The sequence below is a fragment of the Chelonoidis abingdonii genome, chromosome 26, assembly GCF_003597395.2.
Source record: "Chelonoidis abingdonii isolate Lonesome George chromosome 26, CheloAbing_2.0, whole genome shotgun sequence".
Lineage (NCBI taxonomy): Eukaryota > Metazoa > Chordata > Testudines > Testudinidae > Chelonoidis > Chelonoidis abingdonii.
In genome coordinates this window covers 3098794-3112365 of record NC_133794.1, presented here as the reverse complement: position 1 = coordinate 3112365, position 13572 = coordinate 3098794, and the positions used below count along the sequence as shown (strand labels likewise).

Here is a 13572-nt window from a genome sequence, read left to right as displayed (position 1 = left end):
CGTGTGAGCTTCTTGCCCTGAACAAGTCTGCTCCAAGGGAGAGGAGGCTCCCCAAAGTCCTGACTGGCTTGGTGGGGAGCAGTTCCAGAGCATTGCCCGGGGACTCCGTGACAGATAATATTCAACTGGCCCCACCTTGGCACTTGTGCCAGCTCTGAAAAATACCAGCAACTCACCCCTGGTTTCACCCAGTGGCAGAAGCAAGATTTGAACCCAGATCTCCTGCAGCCCAGTACCTTCACCGCACGCCTGCTATTCTTCGATTAAAGCCCACCCCCCTCTGCCTCTGGGCGTGGATTTCTTCCCTTCTCCCTCTAGGTAAACAGGTTTTGGTTTTGGTTTGGTTTGAAGTAGGGGTGAGAAGCAAAAGCTACAGTTCCTGCCACTTCCCAGTTAGCAAACAGCTGTGTTTGAGCTTAGACAGCCTCCTACGCACACCCTGCCCCGGTCAGGTGTGACACATCCCGCCCAGTACAGAAGGATTGTCTCTGCCAGAGAAGGGCACGCAGGGAGCAACAGGAAACAGGCACCTGAGCAAGTCCCCAAGCAGCTGGGTGAAAGTCACCGGCCTGGGCTATCCCAGAGCTCGGACAAGGTCGCTGCAATGGGAGGCTGGATGGCTCAGTGGTTAGGGCACTAGCTTGGGAGAGCTGCATTCACATCCAGCTACAGTAGGGCTTAGAAGCCGCCAAGCAAGGTCAGGGTCCTGTTGTGCTGGTTGCTACACGAATGCAATCCCTGAGCGAGCTAATTAGCCTCTTATGTCTTTGTGCAGGACCTGAGACACTGGGGCCCTTGGGTGCTACCGTAATACACCTAATAAATAACGTACAGCACCTGTCCTGGGCCATGGCTGAGGCTCCTATTTGCATCATGAGAGCACTTGACACATGAGACAATGGGCATGAGGGGAAACTGAGGCACAGAACAGGGAAGTGAGTTGCCCAAGGTCACTCAGCAGGTCTGAGCTGGGACTAGAACCTGGCAGTTGTTATTTATTAGGTGTATTATGGTAGCGCCTAGGAGCTCCGGTCACAGGCCAGGAACCTGTTGCGCCCGGTGCTGTACAACCCCAGAACAAAGAGACTGGCCCCACCCCCAGGGGCTTAACAATCTACTCCTCCAAAGATCCAGTGATGATCTGTGTGTTACTGATGGTAAATGACTCTTCTGGGCTGGGATCTCTGCCGATTGCCGGGGATTGGCTGCTCCCAGAAAGGGCTTTCCAAAGGAGGAGGAGCTGGGATCCCCTCAAACACCCATAATCGGGGTCACATCCTCTCTTTTGGAAACCTCACAAATGCTGCATGTCCTAGCTGGCCTGGGGGAGGAATGATCGCGGGGCTTTTCTTAGGCTTGTGGCTGGCTGGAAAGCAAGGCAGAATGGCTTGTTCAAAGTCACAGAGTAAAGTCCTTGGCAAAGCTGGGAATGAGACCCAGGAGTCCTGGCTCCCAGCACCCTCAACTCTAATCACTAGACTCCACTCCCCTCCCAGAGCCAGGAGAGAACCTAGGAGTCCTGGATCCCAGACCCCCCCCAACTCTAACCACTAGACCCCACTCCCCTCCCAGAGACAGGAGAGAACCCAGGAGTCCTGGCTCCCAGCCACTAGACCCCCACTCCTCACCCCTCTGCCTTGCTGATGGCCCGTTTCCACCCCCCAGATGGCCTCCGCCAACGACACCCGGCAGGCCCAGAAAGATGCCGCCGACCAGAACTTCGACTACATGTTCAAGCTGTTGATCATCGGGAACAGCAGCGTGGGGAAGACGTCCTTCCTGTTCCGTTACGCCGATGACTCCTTCACCTCGGCCTTCGTCAGCACCGTGGGCATCGACTTCAAGGTCAAGACGGTCTATAGGAATGAGAAAAGGGTCAAGCTGCAGATCTGGGTGAGCACCGGGAAGGGGAGGGAAGTGGGACCCTGGCAGGGAGGGAGGGAGGCCCGGGGGATCCCAGCGGGACAGTTTATCTCTTGGGGGCAGGACTGTGCTGTGTTTTTGTACAGCATCTAGCACAATGGAGTCCTCGGCCATGGCCAGTACGCCCAATGTTACCGTAATACTGATAGTAGCTGATGAGGATAAGCCATGGCCCAGGTGGCCCCGCGCTTATCGATCAGGGGCCTCAGGCCAGAAGAGATCCAGCACCTTGTATGCTCTGGTGTCGCCGCCAGACACTGGAGAGAGAGAGTGAGGTGTCCATCCCACCCTGATGCCCCTAGCAGAGCAATACTATACTGCAGGTGAATTCCTCCTGACCCCAAGCTGGGGATCGGCCTGTGCCCTGAAGCATGAGGGTTGACGGCCCTTTTCCTTTCAGTCCTCACCAGGTGCTGACTCTTCAGTCCCAGATTCCTGGGACTTCTGGCCCCCTGCAGGGCGCACACCTTTCCCCAGCACCCTGTTCTGTACAGCCCCCCTGCAGCCAACCCCCAGTCCTGAGCCCCCACTGCCCAGGGGGTGGCGGTTTGGAGGCCTGGCAGTTGGAGAGGCTCTGCCCTGCATGGTGGGGTGTTGGGACAGCTCCCCACACGGGGAGTGGATCAGAACTTGGTGGCTTCCAGAACTTGTGTGCAGCAAATGGGCTTGAAAAAGGCACACTCCCCCGCCCCCCACCCCCGCACACACACACACAGGGAAGGGGCTGTTACCATAATCACTGGAGTGCTGCAATGCTTCCTTTTTAAAACTTCATTTCCTCTTCTGTTGGAGGAAGATGTTCTGCGCTGTGCTGCAGCCCTACAGGGAAGAGACCCCACCTCCCGACTCTGAGCCAGCCAGTCCCCTGCCCAGGGTTAGATCAGAGCCAGCACCCCTTGGAAGGGGAAAGGCCTTGTGCCCCATTCCCCCGGGACTGGATCAGAGCCGGCGCCCCCTAGAGGGGAAGGGCCTTGTGCCCCATTCCCCACCCCCCTGAGCCAGCCAGTCCCCCCATTCCCCTGGGGCCGGATCAGAGCCAGTGCCCCCTGGAGGGGAAAGGCCCAGTGCCCCATTCCCAGCCCCCTTGAGCCAGCCAGTCCCCTGCACTGGGCCTAGCCCAGAACTAGCGCCCCCTAGAGGAAAATGGCCCTGTGATCCATTCTGTGGAGAGTGACAGTTTTTTTATTTCTTGAATGCAACGTGACACTGGCCCTGGCCCCCAGCTGGTGTGATTCAGCCTTGCTCTCTTGGCACTAGGTCACTTTACAGTGGCCGGGGATCTGGCCCGTTGGCTCCACTGGCTCTGTGGCCGAGTGGGGGTCAGGCCCACGTCGTGCTGAGGCCCCAGCGACCGCCCTGTCCCACGGTCCCAGCTGGCGGGACTGGATTAGCACGTTCTTTTCCTGTTATCTCCATGGCTGGCAGCTGTGGCAAAGTCCCTAAGTGCAGCCGGATCCCCCGGTGCTGAGGGTAAACATCCCTTCCCTCCCCACGCAGCAGCTGCAGCTGTCGCTGGCTTTCACGAGGAGGGATGGGGGGTCGGAGTCTCTTTGCTCCTGAAGGCCTCTGGCAGTCACCATGGTAATGGCACCGGCCTGCGTGTGCTTTGGCTCAGGCAGCAGCTGGCGTTACCTTGACTCCGGTAAATGCCGCCGGGCACCATCATGCAAACTCTCCACCTGAAAGATTTTTTTCCCCCCGCCCCCAAATCCTCTGGGGTCTCCCCCACCAGCCTGGGGACCAAGAGACCCAATATGTCCCCCTTTTTTAATTCTGTTTCAGCCTGTGGAACTCATTGCCACTGATTTTTTTCCATGGTGGGAACTTCACTAGCCTCCTAATGCCACCTCTGAACTATATCTGCCTCCTCATTTACCCTCTGTCAATGCAGTTAGTCTGTGGAACTCACTGCCACAAGATGCCAATTTTGGAGAGAGGCTGCCTGGCCAGACAGAGCCCTGCTCTGGGGATTTCTGTAAGGCTGAGCGGTCTCTGCACGTGCTGTGGCTTGAATCTTTGCAGGCTGTAACTCCACAGACTCCAGCAGGGAATTTGGCCCAATGTGGTTTTTTTTTTTTCCACTGCAACCTCTTGCCCCACTGTAATAGGTGGGAGAGACCCGGAGGAGCAGTGTTAGCGAGTGGAAGCCCTCTCTGGGCACTGACTTGACCGCTAGGAGGTATGGGTGATTTAGATCAGGGGCACGTGTAGGAGCGACATTACGGTAGGAGGTGGTTAACTCTTTGGCTTGGCTCCGCTGGAGTCACTTCCCTGCTTAATTAGATCTGAAGCTCTTTGGGGCAGGGTCCATCTGTTTGTTCTGCGGATGTACAGCACCTGGCACTTGGGTTCCTGGGCCGCGACGCTGAGACACTATCACAATCCGTCTCATAAATAAGTATTTAAGCCTGTGCTTTGCTTTAAGGGGACACCCCTGGATGGAGAGGGGTTCATTGAAATGAGGATGGACAGATGCCTTCCTGCCACCTCCCAAAAGGATCTGTGGAAGTGTCTCTGCCTCTCTGCAGACTCTGCCTGACCCTCCAAAAAAGAGAGATCAATAAGTAGGTGTATTATGATAGCACCTAGCAGCCCCAGTGATAGCCCAGGACTCCATTGTGCTGGCTGCTGTACATGATTAGGTGTATTATGGTAGTGCCTAAGAGTCCAGCCATGGGCCAAGCACGATACATTATTTATCAGGTGTATTACGGTAGCCCCTAGTAGCCCCAGCCATGGACTGAGATGCAGTTATTGTAGGTGCTGTAGATTATTTGTTAGGTGTATTATGGTAGAACCTAGGAGCCCCAGTTGTGTGGCCTGTAACTCCATTGTGCTGGGTGCTGTACATTATTAGGTGTATTACGGTAGCAGCTAGGAGCCCCAGCCATGGCCCCGAACCCCATTGTGCTCGGTGCTGTTCATTATTAGGTGTATTATGGTAGCACCTAGCAGCCCCAGTCCTGTGGCCCAGAACCCCATTGTGCTGGGCGCTGTACATTATTAGGTGTATTATGGTAGCACCTAGCAGCCCCAGTCCTGTGGCCCAGAACCCCATTGTGCTGGGCGCTGTACATTATTAGGTGTATTATGGTAGCACCTAGCAGCCCCAGTCCTGTGGCCCAGAACCCCATTGCGCTGGGTGCTGCACGAACACAGAGCAAACAGACGGTCCCTGCCCCAGGGCGCCGATCCTCTAAATTTGACTTATTTAACTCAGATTAGTTTAAGGCCTAGTGCTGATCCCATCACCTAGCAATGAGTTCCACAGGCTAAAACCTGCGACGTCCTGCCATCAGCTGTAAGGCCGGCTCTCCATTCCAGACACCCGTCAGCAGAGCTCTGCTAGTCAGTGCCCTGTAGACGGGTGAGGTCTGGCTGACCCAGCAGAAACCCTACCGGAGACGCGGTTATACCAGCCGAACGTTGCTTTTGTCGGGCGCGTTGATTTTGGTTGGGTGGGATGGAATGAGCGATTCTGGTGGAGCGCGCAGCTTTACTGGGGTAAGCCGGGTCCCTGCAAGGAGCCCTTTGTGTATGGCTGGAGCTACCCGGCAAAGCACTCTTCAGCGAGATCGGGCCTCAATCCCCTCCCTTTCATACCCATCCAGCATCCCTTCAGTCCTGCCTTTTGCAGCAGGCTGACTGGGATCCCACCAGATCTCTTCCCTATCCCGCACCCCTCCACGAGTCCCCTCCTTGACCACCCTGTCCAGACAAGCCCCCACGCTTCACACTCTCTCCATACAGCAGAAAGGGGATCGTCCAGCTTGCCAGTGCTTTATTTTTAACAGCAGCCCGTTCAAATTTCCATTCCGCTCCCTTATTAATAGATTTATTTTTTTTAATCACACACAAAGAGTGCGTTTTACGTGCATCTGAGCTGTCATGGAAACTAGCCCCAGTTCCTGGTACCAGCTTGACACATCCAGGCCTTTTAATGAAAAGATCCGTCTGTCACGGCCCTCTGTGCGCTCTCTGGTCTCCACAGTAACAGGCCCTTCTCTGGTCTCCGCCTGCTCCCGAGAGTAGATAAGTGCCGTACAAGGCCAAGCAGATAGCGAGCAGCTGATATTTCTCACCCTCCCACAATGCACTGCTTCACGGCCCCTAACTGAAGCAGCCCTGCGGACATCTGGGGAGAGATGAGCCCTGCCCCAGGGAGCTTGCAGTCCAAAGAAAGGGTTATCCCTTGTTTTACAGATGGGAAAACTGAGGCACGGGGGGGGGCAGGAGTCTCTGGCAGGAAGTGAGGGGGAGCATTAACCCCCAAGCCTCCCGCAGTGCTACCTCCGGGTTGAAATCGTCCCCTGTGCAGCTGTGGATCTTGCAAAGAAGCAGCTCTTATTTGTGTGTGTTGGGGGGGACGGGATTGTTTAAAGGACACCGCAGGGCAGGAGAGATACCGGACGATCACGACGGCTTATTACCGAGGAGCTATGGGCTTTCTCTTGATGTACGACATCGCCAACCAGGATTCCTTCAACGCCTTGCAGGACTGGTAAGAGACCCCGTGTTCCCTTGCGTTGTACCATGAGAGCCAGCCTTGTCCAGGGCTGAGTGAAGATACAGGCACTGGGGGCCCCTCTTTAGGGCCCCTGGCTCCTTGAGGATCACAGGGATTGAGGTCAAGATCTCCGTGGGGGAAAATTTAGCTCTCTGACTGGTGCTAGTGGTGAAGAAAAGCTTGAGCCGAGTAAAAGTGACGTCTGCCTGAGTCTGCTGAGAGCCTGAGCCCGTCCGCCTGAGAGGGGGCAGCTGCGCTGCGTGTAACTGATGCAGCCGAGCTGTCTGCATCTGCAGAAAGCAAACTGTGTGTGTGAGTGGGGGAGGGAATATGGCCCCCTCAATCCCTCCTGCCCTGGGAAGGGCCCTGCCTCCACTGGAAACTCCTGATAAAGTTGCAGTGCTCATATTCCTTAAAGACATGGCGTCGTGGGGAGGGGGCCCATCTGTAAAGACTCATTGGATTTTTATGGAGGGTGGGGCAGTGTTGGGGATGGAAGAGGCAGGTCACCGCACTGAACTATGGGGAAAACCGAGGCGGGGTTGACCTCAGAGATGGGGCTCTTCCCCCCCCCTCCCCCCCGACCTTTTCACTGCTCCTTATTCCTGGCTTCACCCCTCTCTGGGGTCTGTTTGTCATCACCCCCGCACCCAGCTGCAGCCTCCTGCAGGGAGAGGCACAAATCTGCTGGGGCCACCCATGAGTCAGATTGACAGCGAGTCACTGGGTTTAGGGAGGAGGAGTCAGGCTGTCCGAGGCTGATGCTGCAGCTCGGAGCCCCTGAGCTGCCTTGGGTCAGGCTGAACAGGGAAGGGGTTTAGCCCAGGGATATAGTGGAAGCCAGGAGTCCTGGGTCCTCTCCCTGGCTCTGGAAGGAGGGTGGGGTCTAGTGGTTAGAGCAGGGGGCTTGAGAGACAGGACTCCAAGGTTCTGTTCTGGGAGGGGAGCCCTTGGATGGCTGCTTTCACTCACGGAAAGCCCACTGGGTGCCATTTCTTCCTGGGACTGTGTTTAATGCCGCTGAACACTGGCGGATGCACTTTCCCTCCAAAGATCTCCGAGTGCTTTACAAACAGGGTTTGGTATTTGTTGTTGTTGTTGTTTTGATCTCCCTTTCACAGAAGGGGAAACTGAGGCACAAGGTAGCAGAGACACCCAAAGTAGTCATCTTTTCTACCCATTAGGCCCCTCTCCCCTCCTAAGCCTGGGTATAGATAGAACCTCGGAGTCCTCGCTCCCAGCCCCATAGCTCGAACCACTAGACCCCAAAGCCCTCGCAGAGGTGGGGATAGAACCCAGGAGTCCTGACCTCAAAAGGATAGTAAACATTGTGAGTTGGGAGGGTCTGGGCGGGGGGAAGGATTTGTTCAGTCCCTCCCATGGAAGAGCCTATATGTTGTGCAAATTCCTGGCTGGTTTGGGGCTCATGTTGCTTTAAGATGGGGTGGTGCGGGGTCCCCAGCGATAAAAGACACATTGGATTTGTAACCGTGCTTTTTTATAAGGGAGGGAGGAGTCGGGGTGGGGTGGGGTGGGGTGAAAGTGATTGACAGCTGGGTGGGCACGGCTTAGAAACAAGGCCCGAGTTCAATTCCCACCCCTGCTCCATAGGGCGACCCAGATCAAGACGTACTCATGGGATAACGCCCAGGTGATCCTGGTGGGGAACAAGTGTGACCTGGAGGACGATCGAGTGGTGGCCACGGAGGATGGCAAGCGGCTGGCAGATGAGCTAGGTAGGTGCCCTCCACTTCAGCCCTGCAACGGCTGGAGAACCTGGAACTGATTTTTCCATTTGTCGGCAATTCCAAAAACCCCAGGAATGAACTTTTGTGGTGGTGGGGAGGGGTCAACGTTTTTCAAAACATTCAGCAAGTTGAAAACTATTTCGTTTCAACGTGAGGCAGAAGTTTTGAACTGGAGCATTTTTAACTTCTTTTGTTTAATTTTAAAGAACACAATTGAAGGAAATTTTGAGAGGAAAAAACTTAAATGTGTTATTTTTTAAAAAATTCTTTTGTTTTTTTTTTGGGGGGGTGGATTGTTTTTTGTTTTGGGTTTTCTTCCCCTCCAACTGCAACAATTTGGCACAACCAAATTCCCATGAAAATCAGCAGTCGGTAGGCACCTAAATGAGGCTTGAGGCCTCAGGCACTTGGCTAAGGTTTTGTTTGCAATCACAAATTTCTCCACGAACAGAAGGGGCCTCTCCCTATCATCTCGCCACACTTAAAACCCTTTTTTTTGTGTCACCTCGCCCCCTAGTGGCCAACGTCAACAGATAAAAGTCCTACTGCTGCTGGCCTCTCTAGTCCTAGACTCCAAGGCCAGAAAGGACCCTTGTGATCAGCTAGTCTGACATCTTGCATCACACAGGCCAGAGACCTGTAGGTAGTTATAGAGGGGGATCAGGTTATTGCTCCATTAGCTCAGGTGTTAAGGGACTGGGGGTTTTCATGCCAAAGGCTAAGGGTTCCAATCCTCCTCCTGGATCCACTGTAAGAATGGCCATATTGAGTCAGAGCAAGGGTCCATCTAGCCCACCTGGTGTTCTGATGCCAGGTGCCCCAGAGGGAATGAATAGAACAGGTGATCATCAAGTGATTCATCCCCTGTTGCCCATTCCCAGCTTCTGGCAAACAGAGGCTAGAGACGCCATTCCTGCCCATCCTGGCTAATAGCCATTGATGGACCTATCCTCCATGAACTTCTCCAGTTCGTTTTTGAACCATGTTATAGCCTTGGCCTTCACAACATCCTCTGGCAAGGAGTTCCACAGATTGACTGTGCGTTGTGTGTACTTTCAGTCACCAGCACAAGATTTTTCTCCTCCTTCTGTTCTTTCTCTTTCCCTCCTTTCTCCTCCTTCCTTCCTTCCCTCCCCTCCCCGCAGGGTTTGAATTCTTCGAAGCCAGCGCCAAGGACAACATCAACGTCAAGCAGGTCTTTGAGCGCCTGGTGGACATTATCTGTGAGAAGATGAACGAGAGCCTGGACACCAACACCACCCTCGTCGGCAACAGCAAGAACGGGGCTCTGACCGGGACTCCGCCCCCGCAGTCCAGCAGCTGCTCCTGCTAGACAACAGACTCCACTCGCCTCCGCTCCTCTCTTTCCGCCCCCCACCCCCACCCCAGCGGTCACATTGATGTCATAGATAAATAGGATGGGAGGTTATAAGGAGAGGCAGATCTCTTGGGCTGGTGTCCCACTGTTTCTCTATTTGCTGATGACATCAATGCAACGGATCCGCTTTCCCTTTCCGTATCCCCAGTCCAGGGTTCTTCCATCCCAGCAACCATGAGGGATGAGGAACGTGAGCCCATCCACCGGACCTCAGAGGTGGTGGGGCAGGCCCAGGCCCCCCACCACTGATGCAAATTGACCTGACTTCCATTGACTTTGATGGCGCTGACGTGGGTGCTACGGATCCAACGGGTTCTGATGCCTCAGCAACTGCGCAGTCTCTTGGGCGTGTGTCTGTTAACCAAGCCCCAGGGGCAGCTTTGCAAAAGGCTGGGGCATCGAACCCCCGCATAGATCTGTGACAACCACTCTGTGTTTGTAAGGGGACAGGGAGGGGTGTCGGGGGAGATGTAGGGGGGTTTCCTGCGCAAGGCTTGCTGCAGGATCCTCATGCAGGAAAACAGGTGTTGGGGAGGGGGCAGATCCATTTTCATTTCAATTTTCCATTCAACATTTCAGGCTTTTCCCAGTGAAATTCGTGTCCTGAACATCTTCGACCAAAAATCAGAGCGACTTATTCTGAAATGCCTCCTGGATGTTGTAGTCCAGGTGCCTTGTGCTCCTGTTCTCTTCTGTAGAGTGGAGGTCTTGGTCAGACTACATCTCCCATGATGCATCACACTCTCTCTGCTCAGAGAGGGGGGTTGCATCATGGGAGTCCTTGGCCATGGTGCAGCATGGGAGAGGTAGTCCAACTAAGGAACCCAGCTCATAGGGGAGAATGGAAGCTTGAGGCCACTGAACTACAACTCCCATGAGGCACCACAGCAGCATTGCCAAAGCAACTCAACCCCAAGTGCCTGTTTCCTATAGAGTCACACGCCCTGTAAATGGCCTGGGGCGCGTATTGTGCTCCCCCACCCTGGTGCATTTGTTTGCACTAGTGTCAAATGCTCCCATGAAAATAACAACACAAGGCACCCGAGAGTTGGGTCCCTTTAAGCAGCCTCCAGTTGAGCACCCCAACCCTGGATGCACCAAAAATCACTAGTTTGTGGGAGGGCAGAGGAGTAAATCCAGAGAGACTCCGCTTACACACTGACCCTCAGCTGGTGTAAATAGGTGTCTGGCCCCTCTGCCGCCAATGGCGTGACACTGGTTTACATCAGCTGGCGATCTGGGTCTTAGTGTAGAAAAGGGCCAGGGGAGAGCCAAGACCGTGGAGTGGGGAAAATGCAGAATACCTTCAATATATCGGATCAGTTAGAACCAATCCCTGCAGGGCTGGGACTCTTGTAAAAACCAAAGATCCCGGGCCTGATTTCCCATTGCACTGAGCCTTGAACGGTGATTTATTTACACGAGGATGTGAGGGGTTAAAATCAATTCTAATCTGATTTGCATGAGTGGTGCATGGGGGGAGGGGTAGTGGTACAGGGAACTGGGGAGTTGGACCAGTGAGGCAGGAAGGGCCAACAGGTAGAGATACTTTCCCCCCATCTTGGGGTGTTGGTTCCAGGCTTGGCAGGGACTGAGACCCTAATCTAATGCAGGTAACGTGAGAGCTCGCCCCACGCTGTGAGGGGCTGCTGCGCTGTGGGGAAGTTGAGGCAGAGCTTTGCAGGGCCTGGGGCCCAGATCCCATTACTATTACCTGGGATTTGAGGACATCTGACTCCCTTTGTGATGCCCTCTGCCCCCAACCTGCATTAAATATCCCCATCAGGCCCAAAGACTCCAGTACTGTTGTTTTTGGGAGGGGCCGTGCAGGCACCCAATGGGGCACCTTCCAGAAAGCTGTAGCTGGCAGGTGGGCCTCGGATAACCCCCGAGGGAGGAAAATCACTGGATTCCCCATCAGGGGATGGCTATGCTTGGACCTGGACCAGGGCATGAGACTCAGTTGCTCCCCTACTTCTGGGGTCGTGCCTAGTCCCTGGTGTCGGCTAGAGCAGCCACTGGGCTGCTCTAATTCATGCGCTGTTTCCCAAAAGCCCCTGCTGAAGCATGGAGTACCCATAATGCAATGTGTTCCTCTCACACACCCCCACACACTAGGTTCAGTGCCCTTCTACCAGCTTCCCATTGGCTGGGGTAGGCCCTGCCCCTGCACAGTGGGGGCGGGGGGAGGAGGAGGCAGGATTCTTGGCTGGGACTGTCTCTGCCGCCTTTATTCAACCTTAAAGGGGCCTTAACTGAAAATCAGCCTCTGGAATCTGGACTCTTGTGTATCAGCTGCCCCATACTGTACCGGGACTCAGCTCCTTTAAAAAGGAGTCAGACACATTCCGGGCAATGTGAAATGCTCCTTGGTGTCCCAGCTGTGCTGGGACACAGCGAGTCTTGGCTGGAAAAGGTACCAGAGTCCATTCCCGTCCTATGCCGCACAGATCATTTCAGCCCCTCTGCAGCGATCGATTAGCTTCTCCTCACTGGAGCAAGCTTCTGTGCGACGACTGGGTTCTCCTGGAGTCCGATCTCACAGCTTTCTGTGAAGCAGGTGATCAGGGCGCGGCTGGGGGGGAACCAGACAGCAAGGGTGAAAAATCAGGATGGGGGTGGGGGGTAATAGACACCTATTAAGACAAAACCCCAACTATGGGGACTGTCCCTATAGAATCGGGACATCTGGTCACCCTACTGTGCACTGTCCCTCAGCTCACAATGCGACACTTACACGCTTCGTGCCCCAGCCGTGCAGTGTTTTGGCCACGGGACGGGGGGTTGTATTATTCAGATTTCCAGGGGGTGTGCAATCTTTAAAAACAGAGGAGAGGCTAGTGTCTTACTTTTACAAAAAAAACAAAAGTGCCTTTAGCAAAAGCCAAACTATTGACCAGTCACGTGTAGCTAGCCACGCTCCCAGCTAAGCTGTAGCCCAATGGAAAATGTCTTGTTTAACCTAATGCTCTTTTCTTCTTAGCCAGACCTATGCCTTCCCCCCACACCCTTCCCAGAATTATTTAAGAGAGAGAGATGCACAGAGTTCAAGGCCAGAAGGGGTCATTTACTCATCTCCTCTGACCTGCTGTGAATTAGAGGCCACGAAACTTCATCCATTTACCCCTGTCTTGAGCCCAAGATAGATATGCTGGCACTGGTCTTTAAAATCCCTGAGGTCAGATCTCTGTAATGGGGTGTGTGTATATGGGGGAGGGTTATAATTGATGTAGCATGTGAACATTGGAAGGTGGCATCCACCCCAAAAAATAGACCAAAAGAAATTTAAACCTGACCAAAGTGGGATTTAGGTATGACTGGGGTGGGGATGGGCTTTTTGTTCTGTGTTTGTACAGGGCCTGGCACACTGGGCCATGACCAGGCTTCTGAGCGCTACCATAATATGCCTAATAAAGACTAATAATGTCTTTGAAAATCACAACGGAATGGTCTGATGACTGACTGATTTCTACGCAGGAGGGTCTCGGGCCCCCTCCAAGGGCTAGATGATATAGTTAGGTGGTGGTGGAGGCATCTCTGTCTCAGGGTATGAGAGACAAGGGGAGAGGTAATGGCTTTTATTGGCCCAAGCGCTGCTGGTGAAGGATACAAGTTTTCGAGCGCCAGGCAGCTCCTCTGCAGGACCTGGAGGAATCCCAAGTTTAGCTTTGGCACAATTCAGCTTTGATTTTTCTATCATTTCGATGGATACGAGGGATTTTTATTTTAAGCATATTTTTGAGAACCAATTTACACGTTCACCCGTTCACAAAATGCTGGGTTTTAAAGCATTTTTTCTATGTATTTAAATTTTCCCAGTTGTGGGAAAATATGGGGGGATCAGACATGGGGAGGGGAGCGGACAATGACCCTCGACTTTGGGATTCAACATGGAAAGCTTGAAAGCCGTCAACACACAAGCTGTCGACATCACGCGTCAAAATTTTACCCTTCACTCAAACTCTAATGAATTCTCAGGCAGCATGTTTCTTACTTAGCCCGGCTGTCAGCGTCAA

The 13572-nt window shown here is 53.8% G+C and overlaps 1 protein-coding gene across 2 annotated transcripts in view; it reads left to right on the top strand.

Moving 5' to 3' along the window:
• Positions 1-12998, top strand: part of RAB3D (RAB3D, member RAS oncogene family) — a 20587-nt gene extending 7589 nt beyond the window's left edge. The window contains exons 1-5 of one of the 2 annotated variants that reach the window (XM_032790355.2): positions 153-318; positions 1666-1893; positions 6306-6424; positions 8042-8166; positions 9324-12424. In XM_032790355.2, the coding sequence (XP_032646246.1) occupies positions 1666-1893; positions 6306-6424; positions 8042-8166; positions 9324-9511 (660 nt within the window). In that variant the 5' untranslated portion in view covers positions 153-318 and the 3' untranslated portion in view covers positions 9512-12424. Of the gene's footprint in view, positions 1-152; positions 319-1665; positions 1894-6305; positions 6425-8041; positions 8167-9323 lie in introns of those variants that run through there. The other variant, XM_032790347.2, reaches the window with a different exon arrangement.
• Positions 12999-13572: the final 574 nt, after the last annotated feature.